Below are 13,303 nucleotides of genomic sequence, written 5' to 3' on the forward strand. Positions count from 1 at the left end.
AGCTGCTTTATTTGATGTTCCAATCAGGAATTAAGGAAAAGAGCTTCCTAACCATTTAACAAGATTACATGACGAGACAGAGACTGGAGACAAGTATGGCTGACCCCTTAACCTTTGATACATGGATCTAGATAGATCTTTTTCCTTGAACCCTTCCCCCAGTGGTCTGTCACCACACTGAGCTGAATTGATAGGCCAAGACTCTGGAATGAATGAGAGAGAGAGAGACAGACAGACTGACAGACACCACGACCACGACAACACAACAACCTAGCAAAGGAAAATAGCACAGGGATCATAACAACTGAGTGACTGCACTGAACTTAGGTTAGGAAGCATCCCAAAAGCCACAAATGGTTACTAGAAATGTGCATCAGGAAAGGGAGGAAAAATGAAGACACAAAATTCATAGACCAGCTCAAATATGATCATTGTAAAAGAACTGCCCACGTGTAATGGTACAACACCAGTGATGTGGAATTATTTCCAAATTACCAGAATTCCTGTTAGGATTTCCCCCAGATTTACACCCCTGGGCAGTCACTTCAATCAGAATCTGATCCATCATCTTCAGGTGCAAAGGCAGAATTTGGCCCACTTGGTTTTATGTAAAAAGTGGTTTAGTTGGGAGTAAGAGCCTAATCCTAAATGGGGCTGAGTGTGCTCAATTCTCATTCACATCTAGGGCAAACGCTTGCCCTAGACTCATTGACTTAAAGGGTACAGGGTTGGACCCGAGACACTCAGTACCTTGCAAGATTAGGCCCTAAAAGAGGCAGAAACACCCCTCGTTGGCCCAATCCTGTGCCAACTAATGTCCGTGGGAAGATGCCCATCAAGGTACGTGTGAGCAGGATCTGGCTCTGGCCTCGCTCATCGTCTGCTTCCATTGGGTTCAGTCTTTGTGGCAAGGGGTGAGTTGGATCCCCTGGCTGAAAGGATTAGCAGGTGGAATGCAGAAAGGTCTGGGAATGCAAAGCCAGCGCCTCTCAGCCTTGCCCTAGCCCCAGCCCCAAAATGCAGAGCACCCAGAGGGGATTTGGAAACAATCAGATTATGGAGAGGGACTTCTGTTTGCACAGGTCCAAGCGCATTAGCAAGGGTGGGAGGCTCCCACCGTCCCAATCCACGCTAAAAATGGCCAGAACGCTACCACTGCACACGGCTCTGCTTATTCAGCAGGAGTCACAGCTTAGTCCAGCCAGGGTCCAATGAAGGCTCTTTCCTCTGGTCAACCACATGGACCAGTTACCCCAGGGAGACAAGCAGGGCGAGGCAGCGACCCCCCTTACTCATAGATTCAGAGACTTTAAGGCCAGAAGGGACCATCATGATCATCTAGTCTGACCTCTCCTGCACATGGCAGGCCACAGAACCTCACCCTCCCACTCCTGCAACAGACTGGCTGAATTAATGATGTCCTCGAATCATGGTTTAAAGACTTCAAATTACAGAGCATCCACCATTTACACTGGTTCAAACCTGCAAGTGACCCAGGCCCCACGCTGCAGAGGAAGGCGAAACCCTAACAGGATCTCTGCCAATCTGACCCAGAAGAAAATTCCTTCCTGACCCCAAATATGATGATCGGTTAGACCCTGAGCATATGGGCAAGATCCACCAGCCAGACACCTGGGAAAGAATCCGCTGTAGTAACTCAGAGCCCTCCCCATCCGGTGTCCCGTCACTTACACCGAGGAGCACTTTATGCTGCAGAGCCTCCCAATGACACGGCTAGGACCACGTGTGGAGTGGCTGTTCTGGGGGAAGGATTCACAATCTGGCCCTTAACATCAGTCTAGGCTGTGCTGCTCGCTGCGGGGTTGACATCCAGTTTGCATTGAAATGCGTCTAGCTGACCCGCAAAGGAGGCAAATAAAACACAGGCTTCAAGTGAATTCTTTGGCCACTTGTTGTAATTTAGACATGTATCCCCTGTAGGGCCTGACCCAAAGATCGATGGCAGGTGGCAGATGGCAGATGGCAGATCTACTACCCTGTTTGTACAGCGCCTAACACAATGGGGCCCCATTGTTGGCTGGTCTGGGGGCACTGCCCCAATAAAGATTCCCATTGAGTTTGATGGGCTTTGGATCAGGCCCGTATTACTTAAGCTTTCAGTCAACTGGGTTTTTATTTAAGGGTGCACTCTTGCAAGCCTTTACTCACCCGAGTAATAATTACTCATGCAAATAATCCCATTGATTTTGATGTTTTCAGTAGGACTAGTCGCGTGAGTAAGTCCTACTCATGTAAGGTTGGGTGGGCATGGTCGGACCCTCGTGTTGCAACTTCATCTGATCCATTCCTATCTACCCGCCGGCATTGATATATGGTTTATCAGCACAGCAGCCCAGCGCTCCATCGTTAAGGTCAATCTCATGCAAGTTAATCCTCTTAATAAGGATTATTAGCACTTATTAATATGTCTCTAGCCCTGGAAGTAAGATAGCTACTTTGCAGACAAGTCCCTGCCCTGAAGATTGAAACTTGACAACATATTTTGGGATGGAAATTTGGGGAAAGGAGGGAGGAATTCTTTGAAATGAAACAGACCAGGGAAAGACTCTCTGCTCTGGCTATATAGCCCAAAGCTTCCAAGAGACAAGCAGCTCCCCTGGGAATATCCTTGGGTTGAAGACCACTCTTCCTGACTTGACTCAGATAATGAAAGATGTTCAGTGCAATGCAGTGAGGCCATGAACGCTGCGCTGCGTCCCCTTGCCCCTGGCTAGCACGGAGATGCTAAGGGACGTGATTTAGTATCATGGTGGCTGGCTTTGAAAGCCACCCATGTCCCCTGCTCTGTCCCTGAGAAGTGAGAATTTGACTGGTGTGTACATATACCAACCTGGAACTGATGTTAATGAGCCAGATCAGCCCTTCCCCTGGATGGGGCCGGAGGCCAGGAGAAGCTGGGAAGGTTCCCCAGTTTATTGTGTTGGAGGGGGTGTGGATTGCAGAGGGGCTGGGCTCCAGAACCTGTGGATCTCTTGAGATTCCTGTAGATATTAAGGGATTCGCTGGAGGCCCTGTGCTTCTGGATTGGCTCCCCACTCCCCAGCTCCCTTCCAGTGTCCATGGGGCCTGGCTGCTACGCCTCTCCAGGGGCTGTTGTACAGGATGGAATGGGGGCTCCAGAAAAACGAAGGCAGCCTTTGGCTGTGTTGGCTTTCTCTGTGGGCATGGCGCTGGAGGGAGGGGAGGCAGTGTGTGCATCACACTCAGGGTGGGGCCCAGCCTGCCTCCGCCCAGGTGGGGATCCCTCAGGCTGCGCTGGTTCCCCAGGTGATCCAGGGCCTGGAGGTGGGAATGCCATGGAGGCAGCTGGCCCACCCTGTTGCATTGGCCTGGCGAGGGGGCTATCGCCTTGCATGTCACCATGTGGCCCAATAATGCAGAATAACAATAACCTAACTGTATCTAGAATAATAACAAATAGTAATGACAGCATTCTATAACCTAGCACTTAATTAATGTTTGTGCAGGGCTTTAAGAATGTCAAGTGAGAGATTAGATAGAGGGGTGTCTATGGGGACAGATAGGTAAAGGGGTGTGGATGTGGAGGGATGATAGAGGGGTGTGGATGGGAAAGGACGAATAGATTAGATAGAGGCATGTTTGGAGATGGATGGATAGAAGGATGTGTATGAGGATAGATAGAGGGATGTGGCTGGAGATAGATAGAGGGGTGTGGGTGGGGATGGAGGGATAGATAGAGGGGTGTGGGTGTGAATATATAGAGGGATGTGATGGGGATGGATGGAATGATAGAGGGGAGTGGATGGAGATGGACGGATAGATTGAGGGGTGTGATGGGGATGGATGGATAGGGGGTGAGGATGGGGATGGATGGATGGATGGATGGATAGAGGGGTGTGGATGGGGATGGATTGAGGGATGTGGATGGGATCGGGATAGATTGAGGGGTGTGGATAGGGTGAGATAGAAGCATGTGGATGGGGATGAATGGATAGAGGGGTGTGGATGGGGATGGATGGATAGACAGGGGTGTGAGTGGGGATGGATGGATAGATTGAGGGGTGTGGATGGGAATGTACGGATAGATTGAGGGGGTGGGTGGGGATAGAGGTATGGGGATGGATGGATAGATTGAGGGGGGTGGTTGGGGATAGACAGAGGGATGGGGATGGATGGATAGATTGAGGGGTGTGGGCAGGGATAGATAGACGGATGGGGATGGATGGATAGAGTGAGGGGTGTGGGTGTGGATGGATGGATAGACTGAGGGGTGTGGGTGGGGATGGACGGATAGATAGAGGGGTACGGATGAGGATGGATGGATAGATTGAGGGGTGTGGGTGGGGATAACAGAAAGAAAGTAATGGAGAGAGATAGTGAGCTAGAATTCCTTTAATCGTCAAGGCTCTTTACAAACTGTACGTGATTTAACATAACTAAATGATCTAATTAAGCTAACAGTTAAACTAAAAGCTCCCTAAATTTAATGGGGAAAAGAGTCCAGTGTTTTCAGCTCTTCTGATATGTTTCCCCTCTCCTTGTTATCCCTTCCCCCTGTGATCACTACCTCTTGCAGCTGGCAATAAGTCCATTTCCCAGTCCATGCCTGAGAGCCAAGTTCTGATTTTCCCCTCCACCCCGTTCCCAGCCAGCGAGATGACCCCGCGCTGATTTCCTGGTCTCTATCTCGGCACCCGGGTAAAGTGTTGCTACCTTATCCTGCCCCACGCCTGTCTCTGTAGGAGGGGGCAGACCCCTGCAGCAGCTCGCGGGCTGTTGTAATTCACTTTCTTCGGTTTCATTCCTCCCGGGGTCCTATGTGCAAAGAGGGGAAATCGCTGGGCTGTAAAAATACACGTGCAGATGCCTCAATTCCCAGCATTTTTATAGCCTCCAAGGGGAACCTTAAAACCTTATTCCCAGGACAGGAGAAAGTTCATTTTGTGGCAGGCACCAATATGAATAACTATAATGAGCTACAGAGGGAGCATGGGCCCATATTGTATGGAGAGGGGGTGGCTGAGGGGCATTATAGATCCCTGGCTGGTGTGAATGGGTGTAGCTCCATTGAAGTCAATAGGTCAGATCTGCATCTGGTGTACGCTGGTGTCGTTCTGACGGAGCAATGCCCGTTTGCGCCAGCTGAGGATCTGGCCCTATGCACCTGCCATGCCAACCTCTGCACATCTTACTCCCATGAGTAACACCGTTGATTTCGATGGGCCTCCTCGTGTGAGTAAGGGTTTTGTGGGGTCATGCCCAAGTCCATCAATTTCTCCTTCAGGAACCCAAACCTGTAGCACTTATTCCAGTAAAACCCAGCCAGGGTCTATTTGGCATTTTGCTTGAGTGCGGACTGCAGGATGGGAACCCCCGAGAGGGAACAAGAACTGCAGAGCGCCCCGTGTTAGTCCCAAAGAGGGATCTCCCAAGGCGTGAATTGCTAGCACAGAGAATGCTGCCGGTAGGTCTGAATGAATGTGCAGGTTGCTCCTTACGGCCCAGTGGCCTCTGTGCTAGAGGTTTCTCCTTCCATAACCAGCACTCCACCCGCACCCAGAGTATTTATTACGTGACAAGGTGTTCGGCACCTCCCATTGACTCCAGACCGCCCGCACTTCCAGGATCAGGCCCTATTTGCACACCTGCTATGGCAAGCCTCAGCTGCTCCGGGATTCACTTGGAAGCCATGTGCCTTCTTGTGATGAAGTTGTGCAATGTGTCTGGCAGACATTTGACACCTGACGTGGGACCTGAGCCTACGAGCCCCTACGCGAGGGTACCAAGGTCTGAGAGTGATTAGCCTGCGGGAAATCTACCAGTGCAACCCTGGGATGGCGCTATTGAAGTCAGTGCAGCTGTTCTGGAGACACTGAAATTTGTCCCACTAGTGATGGTTTTCAGGATCAGGCCCTTTGTCGTTGTTTATTTGTATTATTATCTATAGCATGGTAGTGCCTAGAGGCCCCAGCTGGGATCAGGGCCCCATGGTTTTGCACAGATGCACACTGATAGTCCCTCCCTCCCTGAAGAGCTTACAGTCTAAACAGATAAAGCATGGGAGGGGAAACTGAGGCACATGGACTTGCCCAAAGTCACTGGCAGAGCTGGGCATAGAACTCAGGTCTCCTGAGTTCCAGTCCAGTGCCTCATCAATTAGCTCATGATGCCAACCCAGGAAAGAGAGTCCCCCTGCCACAGAGAGGAAACTGTTAATGCCAAACTCTGTGATGCTTTTTTAGGCAGGATTTAAAAATTTTGTCCATAGCAAACATAGATCAAACTAGAGACTGTAATTCACATAGGTTCCCACTAGAATGCCCAGGCAGGCAGCCTATACCCGGTCAAAACTTCCCTGAAGTCAGGACTGCAGGGCTGGGCTAGGCTAGTAAAGTGTCCTAGATCCCCTTTTCCACCTAAACTCTTCCTGAGTTTGGAGCGTGCAGGACACTGCAGGATCAGGCCCCTCATAGCAGGCTGGTCATATGGAAGGGCCGAAACACCGGTAAAGTTTTGTGTCTAAGAGCCCAAATCTGCAAGATGCTGGATTCCCCTGGTCCTGAGAACCTGGTGCTGCTCCGTCTCAGAAGCTGCCTCCCCAGCAATGTTATATTTCAAATGCCCGGGGTCGCTCTTGTGGTCTGTAGGCAGAGCCCAGTAAAGCTAGTGGCATCCGAGATGACAGAGTTCAAGCCGGCAAACACGCCATCGGGTCACACCAGACAGCTAAAGACATTAGCACAGTTTGGGCTCTTTGAGACTCCAGCTAATCCCAGCTCTGGAAACAGTAGGAACAAAGGGCAGCTTCAATCACATCATCCTCTTCTCTTACCTCTGCTGATGCTTTGTGTTTCCCTTCTGCCGGAATAAAGTCTCTGATCCTATTGGGTTTCGTCCCCTCCCATCACTGGGGATGTGGATTATTGAGCCTGGGGGATCATTGGAGGGGGTGATGAGGTGGGGGGTTATGCCTTTCCCCATGGTTTTGAAGACACGATCAGTACTTTTCTACCAGTTTCAGGATGCAATCCAGCCAGTCCCACACTTTATACTGTGCCCAGCCCTGTGATACCGTTGGCTTCATGGGTGTGGGAACTGGCTCCAAAGGTCCCCATTCATTTCAATAGAAAGTTCTGAATAAAAATCAGCGATGTTATTTTTTCCCTGTCTTAGCTTGTCTGCACATAGATTTGTTTCTGATTAACTCAATGTATGAACACTCTTATTCCAGAGTAAGCGTGTCCACACATGGAATTATTCAGGGGCAGCTATAGTACTTTCAATTCACCCGCTCCCTGAATCAGAAACCACTTCCAAGTGTAGACAAACTCTTCCATGTTTCTGAGCCACTCCTTCCCCCTGGATTCTGAGCCTCATGATGCCCACACAGGCTCAGAAGTATTGAGTACAGACCTGCTTTTCTGAGCACCGGCAGCTACCAGAGATTTCAGCGGGACGTGTGATAAATCTGGCTCTGTGTTTTACTGTGGGCTTAATTCTGCTCTCACTCAAGCCAGTGTTAAATCAGGAGTGACTCCACGGTGTTGGACCTCTGTCTTTGTGACTGTCCAAAGTAAAACACTGGGAGAAGATCAAAATATTCCTCATGCATGTTTTTCTTCTGGAATTACTGACATCTGGGCCCAATCCTGCCCCTATTTAAACCAGCAAGACCCAGCTCCTCAAAGGTATTTAGGTACCTAACTTAGTGTGGATTTCAGTGAAGTTAGGACCCTAAATACCTGTGTGGATCTGGGCCACGTGTTTTGTAACTTGAGGACTGGGCCCTTTCTCCTGAAGTCTGTGCAGACCTGGATTGGATCCCTGGCAGTCAGGCTGGTAAATTCACCTTCTGACAGCTTCAGTACATCCATTCAATCATGCCGCATTTTCTTGATGTTTCTAATTTGTTAAACTCTAAGCTACTTATCTTCCCTCCAGTGCCAGAATATCTTATTGCCTCACAATTTTTAATATATTTGTCCCAAGAGGTAGGGTAGCACTATTATTCCCATTGTACAGATGGGAAACTGAGTCACAGAGGAACGAAACCTGTTCAAGTGACTGGTGATTTGGGGGACCCAATTTGAGACACTTTGAAGGGGCTTGATTTTGAGAGGGCAGGTGCTTGATGCTTACTGAAAAGCAAGGTGTGTAAAGGCAGTAGAATCAACCCCATGTATTTTAAACATTTTTCACTACATGCCCTTTAAAATCAAATAATAAAAATATCACCATTTAATACAGTGCTAAACCCCCTAGCTCTTCTAGTGGAGGGCATTAACCTGTCATGTGGCTACACACCACATTTATCTTACTTTCGGCCCTGCTTCTGAAAACACTCAGTGGGGAAACTGTGCTTACTCCCACGCATAAGGCACCTGGAAGCTCGGACTACTCCCAGCTGTTTGTGCATGAGCGGGGTCCTAGCCTGCAGCCCTTGCCCGTTTTTAAGGGCAATGTGCATTTGCCAAGCGATGTTATAAGACACAATATTATCTCTTCTCTTTCAGCATTAACAAAAATTCCTTGTGGAATAACGAACACAGAGGTAGCAGCGCTGTTTGCTTTTTATCTTTCTTAGTGTGCTCGAGTGGGAGTCAGGATGCCTGGGTTCTATTCCCAGCCACTGCCATTGCCCTGTGTGTGACCGTGGGCAAGTCCCGTTGCCTCTCTGCTCCCCTTTGTCTGGACTACTGTAAACTCCCTCATTCCCTGGACAGGCTCTCATTTGGCTGGATAGCCTCGGCACTCACATATCCTGAGACCAACATGGCTACAACACTGGAAACAAAGAGAGGTTAGAACAAACCAAGGCCAGGTCTACCCTGTAAACTTACACTAGTGAACGGTGTCACTCAGGGGTGTGAAAAATCCACACCTCTGAACGCTACCAGTCTAACCCCAGGGTAGACATAGCTACCGCCTCTCGCGGAGATGGATTAGCTACGCCAATGGGAGAAACTCTCCCGCTGACATGGTAGCATCTTCCCTGAAGCAGTACAGTGGCGCAGCTGGACTAGTGCAGTGTAAATCTCTCAGACCCACCAGTTTTGATTCTTATCCTCTGATTTAGAGGGTGTGTGAAAGGAGCGAACCCAACATCTCCATATTTGTCCATTATCTTATTCTTTTGCCAGAATGAAGCTGTTATTCCTACTATGCCCCACTCATCGAGAATCCATTCTGTTTGGGGGTGGGGGAAAGTGCCTTTATTTTATCTCCCCACTTCACCAAAAAGTTTTGTTGTTTATACAAAGAGCAGCTAGGCAACGAGAAGTCATGCCAGTAAGACGAAAAAAAATCCTGCAAGTGCGTTACCATGAACAAAGAAAGGCAGCGTTCCAGGCTAAATCAGAGATTTATTATGAAGGGGGTGGGGGAGGAGGGGTTGTTAAATAAATAAGAAGGGGGCGATGACTTTGGGATACATTTTTATCCTGACACCGATTCAGAGAAGCCTACTGAGTGCTACTGTTTTACATTACAGAGCCAATGACTACGTAATTCACATGTAGGTGCCCAGAGCCCAGTGACAGGCCTGGTGTAAGAACCTGAGCCGGCTAGAGTAGCAGATTAATTGTGTTTTATTTTTTAAACAATTGCATAAATTAATCTATTTTTGCACTGCAAAAAATAATCCCTACACTGTATATATTATATATGCACGTTGCCAGCTATAATACAGTATGTACAGGGGTGAGGACCCGAAGCACAGAACAGGAGAGTCTGTCCAGAGAGATGTGCAGTAGATTACTCCAAGTGAGGGGAGGACAAACCTTCCTGATCATTGGTAGATTCCTTGGTAAAGTCCCTGTCCCCTTCCTCTCCCTCGTAGGTCTGCGAATCCTGGCTCCTTTGGGGAGTGGCCAGACCCATCTTCACCAGTTTGGCTTGTTGCTGTTCCAGGCTCTGCTTCCTCCACTTAATCCGTCTGTTCTGGAACCACACTTTTACCTTTGGAACAGAAAACGCTTCACTTTTAAAACCCAGACTCTACCAGGGACCTTCGCTAAGCAGATCTAGGATACATCTACACTGCCGCAGCTGCGCCATGATGTGGGCAGTGTAGACATACTTTATTGCCAGGGCGATAACACCCCCCCCCCCCCCGAATGAGGGGTGGTCGCTTTATTATTTATTTATTATTTATAAAGCGCTGTCTACACTGGCCCTTCTCAGCACTAAAACTTGTCACTCGGGGGTGTTTTTTCACAACCCTGAACGACTCAAGTTTAGCGCTGAAAGGGGCAGTGTAGACACAGCCCTAGTAACGTTGGAAGGGCTCAGATGCTGTGGTGACGGACACCCATGCAAAACCTGAGGTAGATGGAGCTTCAGAGACGCCTCCCTGGTTGAAAAGTTTGTGTGGGGGTGTGGGAGATGACAGCCAGCCCCCTCTGCCTCTCCTCATGGATCCCTGTCTAACAGGCCCATCCGAGGGCCCCATCCTGTGCCGATTAGCTGTCAAACTCCCATTGGTTTTGGTCAGATCAGGATCAGTCGAAATACACATTTGACTAGTTGCTGGAGAGAGCCAGTTATCCCTGAATGGGGGTAAAGGGGTGTTGACTGACTCAGGAGAGCTGGGTTTGATTCCTCCTTCCTGTGAGATGCTGAGAACCTAGGCCCAGATCCTCAGAGTTCTTTAGGTGTCTAATTCCAATTGAGTTCAATGGGCATTAGGTACCTAAATACCTTTCAGGATCTGGGCCCTAGCCATCAGCTGGATCTCATCAGGGCAGCTTGCCACGGTAGCAGCATCCAGGGGTGTTGAGTGGGGAATGGTCCAATGGTTAGTCTGGGGTGAATTCCCTGTTCTGCTACAGGCTTGTCTGTTCCTCAGTTCCCCACCTGGAGAAGAAGGGGAATAGTACTTTGTCTTGTCTATTTAGATTGTAAGCTTTTGGGGGAAGATATTGCTTCTGACCAGGGGTCCTATAGCACCTAGGATAATGGGACCCAGTTCCTAAGTGGAGCTGTTGCTGCGATATAAGCAATAATACTGGGCCCTGTTTTGGAAAGCTCAGACTTCAGAGACTTGTTACTATCCCAGACTGCAGCAAGAGAAATAGGTACAAAAAATCCAGCTTTTAAGAGCCTCTGGAACTAGAGTCTTCCCCGCTTACTCCCAGTGAGTAGCACCTTGAGCCACAGCCATTGAGCTACTCAGAGAGCCTGATCCAAAGCCCTGGAGCCAGCAGGAGAAGTCCCATCTACTTCTGTGGGCTCTGGGTCAGGCCTAGAGTAAGGAGGACAGAATCAAGCTCACAGAGGTTTCCACATTGTTCCTAGATGGGAGCTGCTGCTGGAATTCTCCCCTCCACACACACCCCTATTTGTTCTCAAGGACTTTATTCAGTCTGCCTTGGACTCCAGAAGGTTTCTACTCCCCTTCCCTTGGGAGGTTCTTATGTATACAGTCCCTTCTCCCCCCCCCCCCATAGAAAAGCTAGAGAAAGCCCATGGGAGAGTGAGTCCTGCACTGGGGGGTGGGGGGTGGAGAATTGGGAAATGCTCCATCTTGCAGCCCTTATTTGGAGCATCCTTATTTGGAGGAAAACTTGTATTGAAGTCAACGGGAATGTGTGCCCAACTCCAGGGAGGATGCAGAGAAACCTGTGAAGCCTATGTAGGGCTCAAGCCCTGGGTGGCTTCATCTGACTCTTTCTGTCCCCCTTGGAGCTGGACACACTGGGGATCCAGGCCATGGCGCAGGCCACTTTGCAGACGGAGGAGGCGCTATCCTCCTGGGTTCCCCTGGCACTGCCATCCCTACCATCTAGGTACAGGGCTGGGGGAGAGACAGGCTTGTCTTACTTGCTCCTCGGTGAGGTGGAGAGCGGAGGCCAGCAGACACCGCTCGGTGCCCACCATGTACTGCTGCCGGGCGAACTCCTTCTCCAGCCGGGCCAGCTGGTCGCTGCTGAAGATGGTCCTGACCCGCTTGGATTTGCCCGACTTGGCTCTGAAGCCTGGGAAGCAGCATTTGGAGAGCAGATACCCTGTGCGTAAAGACGAAACAGCTCAGAGGAGAGGCGCGGGCTGCGTGGCCACGAGTGGGGGGCCCCGGCCGGGGCGGGGGGAGCGGTGGGGAGAGTCGGGGGACATCAGGCTCTTACCTGGGGCTCTCAGAGGGGCCCGCCAGCCCGGGTAGCAGACGGGATAGAGCGGCCGAGGCTGCAGGAGGGGATGCGCCTGGGCGCACAGCTGGAGCGCACCGCCCGGCCAGGCGCTGTCTGGCCAGACGGGGTCCCAGCGCCCGGGGCCAGGAGGCGGCGGCGGCGGCGGCGGCGAGGGGTCTGCCCGGCCCAGCAGAGCGTTGATGGTGAAGGATTTCCCCGCCGGAGCCTTGGGGGAGTGTCCGGGGAGCTGGGGGCCGGGGTGAGTCAGCAGGGCCGGAGCGGGCAGCCCAAAGGGCAGCAGGGTCGTAGTCAGCATGGCCAGGCTGTGCCAGAGATCGGCGAGGGGGTCCCTGCACCGGGAGGAGGCGGAGGCGGCAGGTGAGGGGCTGAGCGCGCTCCTGGCCTGATCATACAGACAGGCCAGCCCCGCTCCCTCCCTTATATCCGGAGCAGGGACCCTGAAGTGCTAATGGCTCCTGCTGAGCTTTTGTTCGCCCCTAAGTAGCAGATGAAAAAGGTGTCCGGACCAACAAGGGATCCAATTAATGGATGGGCCGGGGAGCTGGAAAGGGGGGTGGGGTGAGATCCACTTGACAGGAGCTTCAGAAATCTCCCAAGATCCCAGGGTCGCTGGTGCCGTGCCCCTTGGGTTTACACACACACAAACCTCCAGAGTCACTTCCATCCCATTGTTTCCAATTTGTCAACTCCGGTGGAGCTGCCAGCCCATGGATATGGCAACAAACGGGAGATGGGGGGAGAGGTTCTATGTACATAAATCCAGGAGGCAAAGCGCCCCAAGGTCTCCTCTCTCCCAACCCCCTTTTCCTTGCCAATTTCTGCCCTGGTTCCTTGGTTGGAAATATGCCACCCCCAGAGCCAGAGTTAGGGCAGTGGAAGGGGCCCACAGGCCTGAAGAGTAAGGAAGCAAAGCTTGGCTCACATGGGAACACTCTAGCTTCCGGGGACTTCCTCCTGGTTAGGGGAATGCAGGCTGCACGGTTATTGGTGGCACCGATTTATATCTCCATTTGAGGTAGTGATTCCTTTGCTTTTCCTTGTGCCTCACTCCCCTCTCTCGCTTGATGCCCTCTGCATTTGGGGGCTCTTTGTTCTTATGAATTAACCCTTTAGGGTCGGATCCTGTCCCCCCCTCCCCCCACTCATGCCGAGAAGCACCTTGCTTGATTTCAGTG

The 13,303-nt window shown here is 50.8% G+C and overlaps 1 protein-coding gene across 1 annotated transcript; it reads right to left on the reverse strand.

Moving 5' to 3' along the window:
* Positions 1-9,735: 9,735 nt before the first annotated feature.
* On the reverse strand, positions 9,736-12,423 carry LOC311520206 (homeobox protein Nkx-6.1-like; the record flags this gene model as incomplete). Its single annotated transcript, XM_084627505.1, has 3 exons — positions 9,736-9,939; positions 11,803-11,987; positions 12,105-12,423. 3 exons carry the CDS (start codon positions 12,421-12,423, stop codon positions 9,736-9,738), a joined length of 708 nt encoding a protein of 235 aa, XP_084483631.1.
* Between the last annotated feature and the right edge of the window lie 880 nt (positions 12,424-13,303).

This window comes from Lepidochelys olivacea (genome assembly GCF_965140295.1).
Source record: "Lepidochelys olivacea isolate rLepOli2 genome assembly, chromosome: 4".
Lineage (NCBI taxonomy): Eukaryota > Metazoa > Chordata > Testudines > Cheloniidae > Lepidochelys > Lepidochelys olivacea.